At 41.9% G+C, this 15,424-nt stretch overlaps 2 protein-coding genes and 1 non-coding gene across 3 annotated transcripts; 1 reads left to right on the top strand and 2 right to left on the bottom strand.

Annotated features, from left to right (window-relative positions):
• Nucleotides 1-10,279: 10,279 nt before the first annotated feature.
• Nucleotides 10,280-13,038, bottom strand: LOC142552397 (uncharacterized). The gene is made up of 6 exons (XM_075662173.1): nucleotides 12,825-13,038; nucleotides 12,276-12,686; nucleotides 11,991-12,083; nucleotides 11,778-11,838; nucleotides 11,033-11,536; nucleotides 10,280-10,496 (listed from the first exon to the last, which is right to left on the bottom strand). The coding sequence occupies exons 1-6, from the start codon at nucleotides 13,036-13,038 to the stop codon at nucleotides 10,280-10,282; spliced, it is 1,500 nt and encodes a 499-aa protein (XP_075518288.1).
• A 33-nt stretch (nucleotides 13,039-13,071) lies between these two features.
• On the bottom strand, nucleotides 13,072-14,775 carry LOC142552396 (uncharacterized). Its single transcript, XM_075662172.1, has 3 exons — nucleotides 14,692-14,775; nucleotides 13,985-14,629; nucleotides 13,072-13,758 (listed from the first exon to the last, which is right to left on the bottom strand). The coding sequence occupies exons 1-3, from the start codon at nucleotides 14,773-14,775 to the stop codon at nucleotides 13,072-13,074; spliced, it is 1,416 nt and encodes a 471-aa protein (XP_075518287.1).
• On the top strand, nucleotides 14,415-14,521 carry LOC142552457 (small nucleolar RNA R71). Its single transcript, XR_012821787.1, has one exon. It is a non-coding gene; the product is annotated as a small nucleolar RNA R71 (small nucleolar RNA).
• Nucleotides 14,776-15,424: the final 649 nt, after the last annotated feature.

Here is a 15,424-nt window from a genome sequence, read left to right as displayed (position 1 = left end):
TATGTTAACTCATGCATATTTTAAATTCAGATTTTTACTCGTTAGATGCGATTTATGCATGCTGAGTCTTTAAGCTCACTAGACTTGATTGTTGTAGGTACTGATGAGGCCAGGGCCGAGGGCGGGGACCAGTGAGCCAGCTTGGGTCGGTAGTAGTGGCACCCGAGGACCTCAGTGCAGCATTGTTATTTTATTCCGCAAACAATTTTTATCAGTCGTTGGATAATTTTTAAATTGTTATTGTTGGCAAAACTTTATTTTCTTCCGCTGCTATTATTTTAAACATCGAACTTGATTCCCCAGTGATTTTATGAATGAGGCCATTTAAGTTCTTTTAAAAAGAAAAATTTTTAATTTTCCGCAAATTTTCAAGAAAGGAGTTTAAGGCCCTTCACATGTAGATAGGCCACTGTGCAAGAGTGCAATCCGCTTACATTTGTGGCAAGTGCATGCGTAGAACCCGTAAATCAGACTACGTTTAAGCCATGCATAATTTCTAGTATTTAAACTAAAATGATTTTTATTGCATGAGCATTTAAATTTTTTTTCTTTAAATTTAATTCTTTTGTGCAGTAGTTTAATTGTTTACCTTTTCAGCTAATTAAGTGAGGTCAGACTGGAGGTGGAGTAGATATAAATTAACATTAAGAAAACAGCCCAGAATGTATTAAGACAAATAATAGGTTAATTTAATATAAAAGAATGTTTAGGGAATTATTTAAGTATTTGAGTAAGTAGTAAATAAGTTCAATAACTAATTTATTAACTCACAAAATTATTTAATGGGTAGATAAAACTCTAATTATTTAATGGGTAACTAATTTATTTGCCATTTCGTGCCCCTAATTAGCGAGTGATGCTGGAGCAAAGTTGAGGCATTTTTTAGATGGTCTGCGTTCGATCTTGCGCCGTGATGTTAGGGGTGGGCTGGCCCTACTACTTATGATGTTGCCGTCTCTATCTCTAGCTGCAGAGCAGGATCAGCGGGATATAGAGAGAGACCGCCAGTGCAAGCGCCCAGTCCAGATGCCACACCGTCCTCCTCCTCAGGAGCAGCATCAGAACAAGAGGCCTTTCCATGGCCCACCCATGAATAGGGGACAGCGGCAGCAGCAGCAGGGACGTGCAGTCCCAAGGACCTTTGAGCACCAAGTTTATCCTAAGTGCACATGCCGCCATCCAGGAGCATGTATGTTTGGTTCAGGGAAGTGTTATAAGTGTGGTAGTCCAGACCACTTGCTGCAGCAGTGCCCTCGTGGAAGTCTGCCTACCCAAGGCAGAGTCTTTGCTCTCCATGCAGCAGAGTCGAACCCAGACACATGCTCATGACAGGTATCTTACAGCTTTAATTTTATATTTGAATTTAGGACGTTTCTGGAAATCTGGGTTAGGGTTTTGAACTTAGAATTGTGATAGGATTGCATGCTCTAATCAGGGTTATTTTCGGGAATTAGGTTAAAAGAACTTTGACCTTCGCCTGTTTATAAGTTATTTCTAGTAATTATTGGGTTCAGCTTGATGTTCCAACCTTTCAGGGAGAATTTTTGTATCCGGTTCCGCTACGAAAGCCTTGATAGATTCAGGGGCTACTCACTCGTTTATTTCGGAGGTCTTTGCTAACTTCCTCAAGGTCAAGACCGTTGGGTTAGATGTGGCGTATTCAGTAGTACTGCCTTCTGGAGAGGACATGACAGCTACCAATGTGATTCGAGACATAGACCTCGAGCTTCATGGCAATCTTGTTTATGCGGATCTTATCGTACTGCCGATGCCAGAGTTTGACATCATTCTAGGGATGGACTGGCTATTGCGGAACAGAGTTTCTGATTGACTTCCAGCGGAGATCTGTTCTAGTCCGACCGCCTCGGATGACGCAGTTCTTATTCGAACCAGACAGGTACTTTCCTTTACCGCGCATATACATTGCATCCAGGCTAGGAAGCTCATGCGAGGGTGTCGGGCGTTTTTTAGCGACTTGTGTGTCCGTTCCCGAGGCGCCCAGTCAGTCAGCCTCAGATGTTCCGATTGTTAGAGATTTTCTAGACTGTTTTTCCTGAAGACGTCTCCGGTATGCCACCCAAGAGAGAGGTGGAGTTTTCGATTGAGCTTATGCCAGGTACGGTCCCGATCTCAAAAGCACCTTACCGACTAGCACCGACAGAGATGGCAGAACTCAAGAAGCAGATTCAGGAACTTCTTGACAAGGAGTTCATTCGCCCGAGTTTTTCACCATGGGGCACGCCAGTCTTATTTGTGGAGAAAAAAGATGGTTCTATGAGGCTCTGTATTGATTACCGGGAGTTGAACAGGGTTACAGTGAAGAACAAGTACACACTTCCGCGGATTGAGGACTTATTTGATCAGTTGCAGGGAGCTTTGGTATTTTCCAAGATTGATCTGCGTTATGGTTATCACCAGTTGAGGGTGAAAGATGCTGATGTTTCCAAGACTGCTTTTAGGACTCGTTATGGCCACTATGAGTTCCTTGTGATGCCGTTCGGTTTGACGAATGCGCCAGCGATTTTCATGGATCTCATGAATCGCGTATTTAAGCCGTATCTTGACCAGTTTTTGATAGTGTTCATAGACGACATTCTCGTCTACTCGAAGAATCATGAGGATCACAGCAGACATCTGACCGCAGTTTTGCAGACCCTACAGAAGCATAAGTTATTCGCCAAGTTCAGTAAGTGCGAGTTCTGGTTAGAGAAGGTGGCGTTCTTAGGCCACATCGTTTCTAGCAGCGGTATTGAGGTAGACCCAGCGAAATTTGTAGCAGTCAGAGATTGGGTTGTGCCGCAGAATGCATCAGAGATCCGTAGTTTCCTTGGGCTAGCAGGATACTATCGGAAGTTTATTCAGAGATTCCTCTCTATCGTAGTTCCACTCACATCATTGATCAAGAAGAATGTTAAATTTGTGTGGAGCGAGGAGTGTCAGAAGAGCTTCGATACTTTGAAGCAAGCTCTTATCTCAGCACCAGTTTTGGCTATGTCGTCAGGGTCCAGAGAGTTTGTTCTGTATACCGATGCTTCGAAACTCGATCTAGGCGCAGTATTGATGCAGCAAGGGAAGGTGATAGCGTATGCTTCTCGTCAGCTAAAAATCCATGAGAAGTATTACCCTATCCATGATCTAGAGTTGGCAGCCGTGGTTTTTGCCTTGAAGATTTGGAGGCATTATTTATACGAACAAAAGTGCCAGATCTTTACCGACCATAAGAGCCTCAAGTACTTCTTTACGCAGAAAGAGCTGAATATGTGTCAGAGGCGTTGGTTGGAGTTAGTAAAGGATTACGACTGTGACATTAGCTACCACCCGGGCAAAGCTAATGTAATTGCGGATGCATTGAGCAGGAATGTCGCAGTGATGGCTCATTTGATGATTCAGAGACCTCTTCAGTCTGAGATGCAGAGGTTTGATCTAGAGACTTATCCTCGAGGTAGAGTTCTCCGTCTATCTACTTTGACGATTCAATCTTCTCTTCTAGACCGTATTCGCAGTGGGCAGTCAGCAGATGAGCAGTTGGCAAAGTGGAAGCAGAGAGATGAGGCCAAGGACAGTGTCTTGTATACAGTCAGCAACGGTATTGTGAGATACCGAGACAAATGTGGGTTCCTAGCAGTGGTTCTACTCGAGCAGATATTTTATCAGAGCCCATAAGTCACCGTACTCTATTCATCATGGGAGTACGAAAATGTACAAAGATCTGCAGTTGTTGTATTGGTGGCCTGGGACGAAGAAAGACATCAGACGTTTTGTGTCCGAGTGTTTGACATGTCAGCTTGTGAAGGTGGAGCATCAGAGACCAGCAGGTATGCTCAAGCTTCTTCCCATTCCCGAGTGGAAGTGGGAGAATGTCACGATGGACTTCGTGGTTTGCCGAAGTCAGTTAGAGGATCAAATGCTATCTGGGTGATCGTTGATCGTCTAATCAAATCAGCGCACTTCTTGCCTATCAAGATGACTTTAACCATGATTCAGTATGCAGAGTTGTATATCCGAGAGATAGTCAGACTTCATGGTATTCCAGTTTCTATAGTGTCTGACAGAGATCCTAGATTTACTTCCTCATTTTGGAAGAGTTTGCATTCGACTATGGGTACGAAGTTGTTGTTTAGCACAGCTTTCCACCCTCAGACATATGGGAAGTCAGAGCGAGTTATTCAGATTTTGGAGGATCTTCTCCGGGATTGTGTTATGGTTCTCTGGGAGTTGGGAGTCGAATTTGCCATTAGTAGAGTTCACCTATATTAACAATTTCCAGTCGTTTATAGGTATGGCTCCGTTTGAAGCACTGTATGGTCGTAAGTGTAGATCTCCTATTGGGTCCGGAGATTAATCAGCAGGTTGCCGATGTAGTAGTCAAGATCTGTGATAGGATGAGGACTGCTCAGAGCCGACAGAAGAGCTATGCGGATCAGAGGAGGAGAGATCTAGAGTTTGCCGTTGGCGACCATGTTTTCGTGAAGGTAGCACCTATGAAAGGTGTCATGCGATTTGGGAAGAAAGGGAAGCATAGTCCGAGATTCATCGGACCATTCGAGATCCTCGACAGGGTTGGGACGTTAGCTTATCGTTGTTGCGTATTTTCACTACCGCAAGTATACGGTGTCAAGTTTTAGTAGTGGTTGAGTACAAATATTGATCCCACGAAGAGTAATTATTTAAAATTGTATATTAATTACCATGATTGACATAGCTCAACTTTATTTAGACAAATCAAATGGTTGGTTTATGATCAATTCAAATAAAATAACAAATCCTGTAACTCTAGCACGCAGTAGAAATTCACCGAGTAAATAAATCTAGAGATATGATTTCGTCTGGTTTCCCCTATGCTAAATCAAAATTAACTAACATGTTATTTAATTGCATCGTGTTTACTAACCAATAACTCACAATAATTTCTATTCCCTTTTTCAAGTGATAACTAGAACTGTATTACCCATTAACATTTTAATATGTCTATCAAAATCAAGTAACACGTAATAAATGCAACCAAGGTTCTCTTATGGATTCGCCAAAGTTATACGTCTTTTGCACGTTATAAACATCTGACGATGCGATTTCCCCTGTCCGAATTTTGATCACCTCTCTCGAGTGTTAGATCTCAATTATTAGATCAGTCGAATTATGGCCAGTAATTCAAAAGCATTAATGACAAGAAATCACAAATAAACACGATGAATTAATTCATGAAAGTTCAAAACGTAAATAACATAGGATCAACCAAGACTACATCAATCTCTAGAAAATAGAATTAGTTCATACTCGAATTTAAATCAAAACAAAACCTGTTTGTAATCATTAAAAACGTAAAAGTAAGAAACCGAATTAAGAACGTGTTGGCGGGAGATGAAAGTGCGTCTCCTTGTCCGGATCCAACGTCTTTTATCTCTGTTCTTCGCGTCCTGTGCTCCGTGCGCTCTCACTTTTTCTCCTCTTCTCGAATGATATGACGGCTGTGCCAAGAAAATTCAGAACCCCTAAAAAAAACACGCCAAGACCTATTTAATTCTGAAAATTCGCGCCGCGCGCATATGCGCGGGTCCTTCTGTGCGTGCCTTCTTCTTGCTGGCATATGCGCGCCCTGTGCGGCGCATATGCGCGCTGCTCACTGGTCTCGCCTGTTCTCTCTCTCGCGCATATGCGCTACTGTAGTTCACTCGCTTCGGGGAATTGCTCGCACTTCTTCTCCTAGGCGCCATTTTAGCTCGTTTTCACACACATGTTGTAGCCGCACCTAGATTCCTGCATTTACACCAAAAAACAACAAAAACGCGTAATTCTGCCCCAGAAAACTAACAATCTGTATGAATTATAAGGACAATTTAAGTGCACAAAGTACACTTATCAAATCCCCCAAACTTAAACTTTTGCTAGTCCCGAGCAAAATAAAATAAATAAAACATTAGCTAGACTCGACTAAACACATCCTAAAGAAAGTAACTAAACGAACAAGAATTTTGGAATAAAGGGTAACCACTCGCCTCAGAGATTACAGTTTCCATGATATTGAATCAAACACATGCCACATTACTCACAGTTCACGTGCGTGTGTGTTCTGCTATTCTCGTTTACCCACTCCAAATGCAAAGATAAGTTCATAACTTTTCATCTCATAAAATTTTGGACTCCTCGACACACATGTAATTAGAAAAATCATTGAGACACACATGTATCTTCACAAATCAACAGGACTTATAGGGTAACATTTGGCTAAACAAAGTGGTATTATGAAGAGTGAAGACAACAATTAAGCAAATAAAATCCAATATCATGAGATGCGCACATGTACACAATCAAATTCTGTGTTTATCGACGGTATTTTTCAAGTGTCCATAGGCTTAACTTTGACAACTCTTCTCCACTAGTATATTGGGTACGTGTGACTCGGTTAATAGATCTTTTAAGCTTATAACGTTAGGCTACGGTTAATGGCTACAAATGAAGATAGGGAATCAAAAGTGAGAGAAAACAAACCAGTTTATTTTACAACATGTGTCTCCTTCCTGTTTGTTTCACTTCCACTTGCCTTGCCACAACATATTCACCATTTTGTCCTCTTTTTCACATCACATGTCATACTCTTTTACTCTTTATTCAACTTTTTATTTCCCCCCTTTTTTTTTCAACATCTCTTCTTTTTTTTTTTTTTTTATAGACATTTCTTTCTTTCTTTTCATCTTTTCATCTTTTTCTTTTCGATGATATTCTTTTATGCACACAAGGGAGAAGAACTTTTGTAGTGATACAAAGGTTCGTTTTCTCTCATTTTTCGGTAGGTACTAGTGTATATGCTCAAAAGTTGGTAGTTGACGTAGGAGTTTAGAATTGATACGAATGGGGGCTTTTGTGTGCCTTGGCACACTCCATTCGATTTTCATTAAGCTCAAACATGGGACACTAGGGTGTAAATGATGTTATTGGTAGTCTTGAAAGGCTCAAACGTTCCAAGAATCGCCTAAATCATCCCTAAGTCACACAATACCCGTATCTCGCCTCGAAGAGTGCCAAACCAAGTTCTAGACTCCTTTCAATTTACCAATCAACAAACACAGACATATCATGTTTCGGGTATTTAAACAGAACAAATCACACATCTCATTCTCATTTAGGCTCAAAGGGCTAACAAATGAAAATTTTTTCAAGGAAAAACAGGCCCAACATAAATCAAAGACTGCCTGAATCATTTTTGTGTTAGTGAACATGTAACTCAACAAAAAGTAATCAACATGCAGGTTTTGGAGTCCATTCATACAATTCAAATCACAAACCACATGAACACTCTCTTGACATCGGGTGTATAAACAATCATAGCAATCGTGAATTAATGTGTAAACGGTTAAGTAAAGATAGCATGCATTCGGATTTGTAATCAAGGAACAACATGAATTTCGGTTCAACTCTCCTCATTGTTTGATTATCACCTTATTCCACAATTCTAAAAAAATTAACGACTGCGAAAAACATAAAGACTAAATTAAATATATATATATATTTATTTTAGATTAAATAAACATCAAAGCATTTAAATTAAATAAACATCAAAGCATCAAATCGAATCAAATCAAAAAAATCAAATCAACCCCCCCAAACTTAAAACATGCATTGTCCTCAATGTATAAACAAGAAAGAACGGGACAATCGTACCTCCCACGACAAGAGTCAGTGCTCGCCGTCATCATCATCAGGATCTTCATCCATGTGCTGGGGTGGGGCATGTGGAGGAGGTCCTGGATACTGTGGTGGCCAGGCAGGTGGCTGGGGAAACATAGGATCCTCTGGACCTATAGGCGGGAACCGCATAGCAAGAACGAATGTGAAGTCCATCATGTATCCCATTAAATGGTTCGTGCGGTGCTGAAGCGAATCCAGCACCTGGCGCTGTTCAACTAGTAACCTCCTCTGCTCGCCCATCTCTGTCTCAAGTCTGTGAACTCGGTCTCCACTGCGCTGTCGGGCTCCCTCAGGTGGTGGTGGTGGTGGAAGCTGTGCCTGTGGCAGGTCCTCGTCATCTGGATCATCGGGGGGCCTATAGGAAGCAATGATAGGAGCCTTCGGCTTAAGCACTGGCTCATCAGGCGACCAGGAGACGCCGGCCTGTCTGCATAGTTCGGTAACAATGTGAGGGCATGGAAGGGCGACCGTGGCTAATCCTGTGCCGGCTCTCATGATCGATCCATATATTATTCTTCCCAAGTTAACAGATTTGCCCATCAAAATTGCAAAGACTAGCGCAACTTTGTCTTTGGTTACATCGTGGTAATGCGAGGATGGGAGAACCCGAGCCAACACGAACGATGTCCACGCACTTGCATTAGGGTTCATCTCGGATTTCTTCAGCGAGATTGGACCACTCGAGCTCATTTTCCATACGGCGCCTGCCTGACACACGGTCCGAATGACCTCTGAATAATCAACCCCATCTTCTAAGAATTCACTGTACTCATCTTCTTCGAGGCTTTGCATCTGATAGATCATATTTATCGTCTGAGAATCAAACGATACCAATTTACCTCGCACCAGTACTTTTGACTCATCATGCCGTATCCGCAGATTGGCATAGAACTCTCGCACAACAGAAATCACAGCATCTAGAGGAGGTTGAGCAAATTCAACCCATTGTCTTCTTTCCAGTTCACGCTTAATAATACCACGTATTGTTGATAAATTAAATCCCTCTCTCTGGGATGATAGACCGAGTCATCGAGCTCTCATACACCTGTTGGGCCTCCTCATTCCAGAATCGATGAGAATCGAAGCTTGAAGAGGAAGAGGCACCCTTTTTTGACCTCTTTTTCGGCGCCATATCAACTCAATAATCCAACATCACAATCAACACCGACTAAATTTAACAATTGAAGAGCGAAAAAAAAAAATTATGGTAATCACACCCCAATGTTGGTAACGATTATAATTTCACCAAACCACTTAATCCGGTTAGCAATACGATATATGCCCCAATCACAAACCGATTTAGAACAAAACGAAGTACCCACGTCACAATAACAGAATTTCCTCTAAAAATCGCACACCGATTCTCAACTATTCTCAAGATTTGAGAAAATTTCGAAATAAAGCCTTTAACTTCAGGAGAGAGTTACCAGAAATCAGAGTGTTGGTGGAAAATTTGCTGTTGTGAAGGCGGTGGTCGGCTTTCGGTAGTGGGAGGCAGCGGCGTGGGTTTCTGAGGAAGAGCGGCGGCGGCGTGGAGTGTTGAAGGAGGGAGGTGCTGTGATGTGTTAGGGAGAGTGGGTTTCTGAATTCTGAAGTCGCGATCTCCTTTTTTTTTTCCCTTAAACTGAGTCGCGCGCATATGCGCGCCATGAAGTGGCGCATATGCGCGTCTGCTACTGGCCGGTATGCTGGAATGTGGCGCATATGCGCGCGAGTATTGGCGCATATGCGCCGACCTCTCTGTAAGTTTCGCGCATGTGCGCTCCAGGATTGGCGCATATGCGCCGACCTCTCTGTAAGTTTCGCGCATGTGCGCGGATATTCGTCGCGCATGTGCGCGGGGCACACTGTCCATAACCTTCTCGATTTTTTTTTTTTTTTAATTCATGAATAAATAACCTGCAAAAAAAAAATAAAACGATTCAAATTAATACTAGAATAGAGATGATTAAAATTAATAAACTAAAGAATTGAAATAAAATAATAAAGGCAAAACGAATGCAAAAATAAATAAATATGGGTTGCCTCCCACACAGCGCTTGGTTTAACGTCATCAGCCTGACTTTCTCCTGTCTACTTTGGTTCTCTAAGTGGGATGTTGTCCATAGTTCGCACTTCATTTCCAAAGTAATGCTTGACCCTTTGACCATTGACTTTAAATGTCTGCCCATTGGAGCACTTTAACTCAATTGCACCATGTGGATACACTGTTTCTACTGTGAACGGTCCAACCATCGTGATTTTAACTTACCAGGAAACAACCTCAGTCGAGAATTAATAATAACACCTGTTGCCCTGGTTCGAAATCTCGTCGAAGAATCTGCTTGTCGTGCCATCTCTTGGTCCTTTCTTTGTATATCTTTGCATTTTCGTATGCATCATTCCTGAATTCCTCCATCTCACTCAGCTGCAGCAGTCGTTGCTCGCCAGATGCTCCCATATCAAAATTTAGCTTTTTGACAGCCCAAAATGCTTTGTGCTCCAGTTCCAAAGGTAGATGGCAAGCTTTCCCAAAGACCAACCTATAAGGCGACATCCCGATAAGTGTCTTGTATGCAGTCCTGTACGCCCATAATGCATCATCTAGCTTGATCGCCTAATCCTTCCGGTTTGTCTTCACTGTTTTTTCTAATATTTGCTTAATCTCCTGGTTGGATACCTCTGCTTGCCCATTAGCTTGCGGATGGTATGCCAGTGTCACCCTGTGCTTCACATCATACTTAGCCAACAGTGAGTTAAAAATTTTGTTACAGAAATGCGTACCTTCATCACTGATAATGGCTATAGGCGTTCCAAATCTTGTGAAAATGTTCCTGTGGACAAACTTAACAACAACTCGAGCATCATTAGTACTGGTGGCAATGGCTTCCACCCATTTGGACACATAATCAACAACAAGTAAAATGTAAGATTGACCAAAAGAAGATGGGAATGGACCCATAAAGTCAATACCCCAGACATCAAAGAGTTCCACCTCCAAAATATTTGTTAGTGGTAATTCATGTCGTCTAGAAATATTGCCAACTCTTTGGCATTTATCACATGACTTAACTAACGTATAACTATCCTTAAACAGATTAGGCCAATAAAAACCTGACTGTAATACTTTAGCTGCTGTTCTAGATGCTCCAAAGTGTCCACCGTAGGGTGAGGAATGACACTGCTCTAGAATCGTACCCGCTTCTTCCTCTGCTACACATCGTCTAATTATCTGATCAGCGCATCTCTTGAACAAGAAGGGATCATCCCACAGATAAAACTTGCATCATAAAGAAATTTCTTCTTTTGGTGATAAGTTAAATCTGAAGGTAATTCCCCTGCAGCCAGAAAATTAGCTATATTTGCAAACCAAGGATGTGTAACATTTACCTTGAAGAGTTGTTCGTCTGGGAACGACTCATTGATAACTCCACCTTCAGTTCTTTCTTCCAGCTCTAGTCGTGACAGGTGATCAGCCACCTGGTTCTCACAACCTTTCTTGTCTTTGACTTCAAAGTCAAATTCTTGTAGTAGGAGTATCCATCGTATCAACCTGGGCTTGGCATCCTTTTTGGCAAACAAGTAGCGAAGAGCTGCATGGTTAGTGAAAACATTTACCTTGGTGCCAATGAGATATGTTCTGAACTTGTCGAATGCAAACACCACTGCTAGCATTTCTTTCTCAGTAGTTGTGTAATTCTGTTGGGCTGCATTGAGTGTACGACTTGCATAGTAGATAGCTTTGAACATCTTGTCTCGTCTTTGTCCCAATGCTGCTCCCACAGCATAGTCGCTAGCATCGCACATGAGCTCAAAGGGCTCCTTCCAATCAGGCACTATCATGATGGGTGCGGAAATCAGTGCTGCCTTGATCCTGTTAAACGCCTGCAAACAATCATCGTCAAAAATAAATGTAGAATCTTTCTCTAATAAATTACATAAAGGTCTAGTAATTTTAGAGAAATCTTTAATATAACGACGATAGAACGCGGCATGTCCCAAGAAACTTCTGATCCCTTTTACATTCCTCGGCGGTGGGAGATTTTCGATTGCCACCACTTTGGCTCTGTCCACTTCTATCACTCTAGCCGAAATTTTGTGCCCTAGCACAATACCTTCTGGGACCATGAAATGACATTTTTCCCAATTCAGCACTAGATTCTTCGCCTGACATCTCTGCAAAACAAGCGTTAGATTCTGCAAACAATGATCAAAATATGAACCAAACACAGAGATATCATCCATAAAAACTTCCATTATTTCCTCGACCATGTCAGAAAATATGGCCATCATACACCTCTGAAAAGTAGCAGGTGCATTGCAGAGACCAAATGGCATTCTCCTGAAAGCAAATGTACCGTAGGGGCAAGTGAAGGTAGTCTTCTCCTGATCCTCCGGTGCTATGACAATCTGATTATAACCTGAATAACCATCTAGAAAGCAATAATAATGATAACCACCTACTCTATCAAGCATCTGGTCAATAAAGGGAAGGGGGAAGTGATCTTTCCTAGTCGCATCATTCAATTTCCTGTAGTCTATACACACTCGCCAACCAGTCACTGGACGAGTTGAAATCAATTCGTTATTCTCATTTCTTACTACATTTATACCTCCCTTTTTAGGCACTACTTGTACTGGTGAAACCCAAGAACTGTCAGATATGGCATAAATAACACCAGCATTTAACAATTTTAATACCTCAGCCCTCACAACTTCTTTCATGGCTGGATTAAGCCTCCTCTGATGATCAACATAGGGGGAATAGGACTCCTGCATCAATACTTTATGCATACAAACAGTAGGGCTAATCCCCTTTATATCAGCAATTGTCCATCCCAAAGCAGACTTTAATTCTCGCAACACCCTCAACAACCTATCCCTTTCATCAATAGTAAGAGCAGAAGATATAATTATCGGATGTGACGAACTCTCGTCTAAGAATGCATACCACAAATGACTCGGTAATTCCTTCAATGCAGGGGGTGCTTTTGGTACCTCTTTACTTGCATCCTCAAGTAACTCTTCATGTTGGGCATTAATATTTTATTTAAGTAGCATATTAAGAGAAAGTAAATCCTCTCGCACATCCCAGTCCTCTTCATCCACTATGGAAGCTGACTCCAACAAGCATCTCTCTAAAGAGTCTTTTGTCATCCTACCTGCACCAACATGAGATACACATGAATATATTATATCAATGCTATTACAAGTACTTACTTCATTTGGTCCTTTGATGGTGTTGTAGATGTTGAACACGACTTCTTCTCCACCTACTCTCAATGTGAGCTCGCCCTTGTGCACATCAATCAAGGCTTTCCCGGTGGCCAAGAATGGCCTTCCAAAGATAAGCGGAGTCTCCTGGTCTTCTTCCATATCTAAGATGACAAAGTCAGCAGGAAATATGAATTAGTCTACCTTTACCAGCACATCCTCTACTATCCCTCGTAGATAGGTAAGTGATCTGTCTGCCAGCTGCAAAGTAATAGTGCTAGGTTTCACCTCGCCAAGCTCCAAAGTCCTGTAAATAGAAAAAGGCATTAAATTTATACTAGCACCCAAATCATATAAAGCTCTATTTACTCTAGAGCCACCAATAACACAAGGAATAGTAAAACTCCCTGGATCTTTGAGTTTCTGTGGTAGTTTCCTCTGGAGTATGGCACTGCACTCTTCGGTCAGCTTTACGGTCTCAAATTCTTGAAGTTTCCTCTTCTTGGACATCACATCATTAATGAACTTAGCATAGTTGGGCATTTGCTCCAATGCATCGGCAAATGGGATGTTAATGTGTATTTTCTTGAAAATTTCCGGGAACTTCGCAAACTGATCATCTAGTCCTTTCTTCTTTAACCTCTGTGGATATGGAAGATTCACATTTGGTAAGGGCTGCTGTTTAAGTACTTTCTCAGGTTCCTCTACTTTCTCTTCTCCAACACTTGCACTCTTTCCCTCATCTTCCTCAACTGTAATCTCTACACTTTCTTCAGCAGGCTTTGGGATTCCGACTTCCTTGCCACTCCTCAGTGTGACAGCTTTGCACTGTTCCCTAGGATTCACCTCGGTATTGCTGGGAAACTGTCCTCGATTCTGGTCCTTTTAAAGCATTGGCTAGATGCCCAATCTGTGTTTCCAAGGATTTCATCGTGGCACCCATATTGCCAATGTGTGTCTCCATGTTATCAAGACGAGACTCAGTTCTCGCCATTCTTTTCCCAGACTCAGTCACAAATGTCCCAACTAGATCTTCAAAAGATGGCTTTCCTTCCCCTTTCTGTGTATTGAACCCCGGTGGAGGATTCAACATGTTCTTGTTGTTTGCATAAGAGAAATTCTCGTGATTCCTCAAACCTGGATGATAAGTATTAGGGGGAGGATTACCTCGATAACCTCCAAAACCGCGATTGTTGATGTACTGAGCTTCCTCCACAACTGGCTCTTCCTCAGCAGTCACCAATGCTACATCAGATGTAGATTGGCCTGGCTTGTTCATCGCTGCTATCTGTGCGGTTAATGCCAAAACCTGTGCATTAAGTGATGTGATCGGGTCTACAGCATACACTCCAGCAGGTTTCCTTGATCCAGATCTCTCACTCGGCCACTTATAACTGTTAATGGTCATCTGTTCAAGCAATTCATATGCCTCATCAGGTGTTTTAGAAAAAATAGTACCTCCGGCGGCTGCATCCACATTCCCTCTAGTCGGCCCATCCAAACCATTGTAAAATAACTCGATTTGTACCCAATCTGCATATCCATGATTCGGACACTTCCTGAGTAATTCTTTGTATCGCTCCCACGCCTCATATAATACTTCAAATTCTCTCTGCCTGAAGTCGGTGATATCTATTTTCAGCTGAGCAGATTTAGCAGGAGGAAAGTACTTTGACAGAAAATTCGTAACCAATCTGCCCAAGTAGTAACACTTCCCAGCGGTAGAGATTGGAGCCAACTCCTTGCGTGATCCCTAAGAGAAAACGGAAACAGGCGCAATCGAATAATTTCGTCAGAAACACCGTTAATTTTTACCGTATCCGTGATCTCCGGAAAATTTCTGAGGTGAAGATGGGGATCTGCGGTGGCTGCTCCTCCAAATTGGTTCTGTTGAACCATGTTGATGAGTGCGGGCTTTAGCTCGAAATTATTAGCAGCAATAGTTCCACGAGCTATTCCAGAGTAGTGAGCGTTGATGACTGGGCGGAAATGTTCCCGGATTGGCACCTCTCTAGGGAGCTCATTCTGATGATCTCTGTTTTAAGCCATTGCTTTAATTTCGTCTCTCCTTGCTTTCCTTAATCTCCTGGCAGTTCTTTCGATTTCCGGATCAAAAATCAGCAAGTCGGGATTTGGAAATCTTCGCATGCACTGCAAAACAGAGAAGATTATCAATTAACAGAATAAATAGTAAAATAAAATAAAGTCTAAATTAAAGTAAAGATTACTTAGTAATGATATCAATATGCAATTAAATAGTTTACTCCCCGGCAACGGCGCCAAAAACTTGTTGCGTATTTTCACTACCGCAAGTATACGGTGTCAAGTTTTAGTAGTGGTTGAGTACAGATATCGATCCCACGAAGAGTAATTATTTAAAATTGTATATTAATTACCATGATTGACATAGCTCAACTTTATTTAGACAAATCAAATGGTTGGTTTATGATCAATTCAAATAAAATAACGAATCCTGTAACTCTAGCACGCAGTAGAAATTCACCGAGTAAATAAATCTAGAGATATGATTTCGTCTGGTTTCCACTAT

The sequence above is a fragment of the Primulina tabacum genome, chromosome 7 (genome assembly GCF_025594145.1).
Source record: "Primulina tabacum isolate GXHZ01 chromosome 7, ASM2559414v2, whole genome shotgun sequence".
Lineage (NCBI taxonomy): Eukaryota > Viridiplantae > Streptophyta > Magnoliopsida > Lamiales > Gesneriaceae > Primulina > Primulina tabacum.
This window is presented reverse-complemented; position numbering and strand designations above follow the sequence as displayed.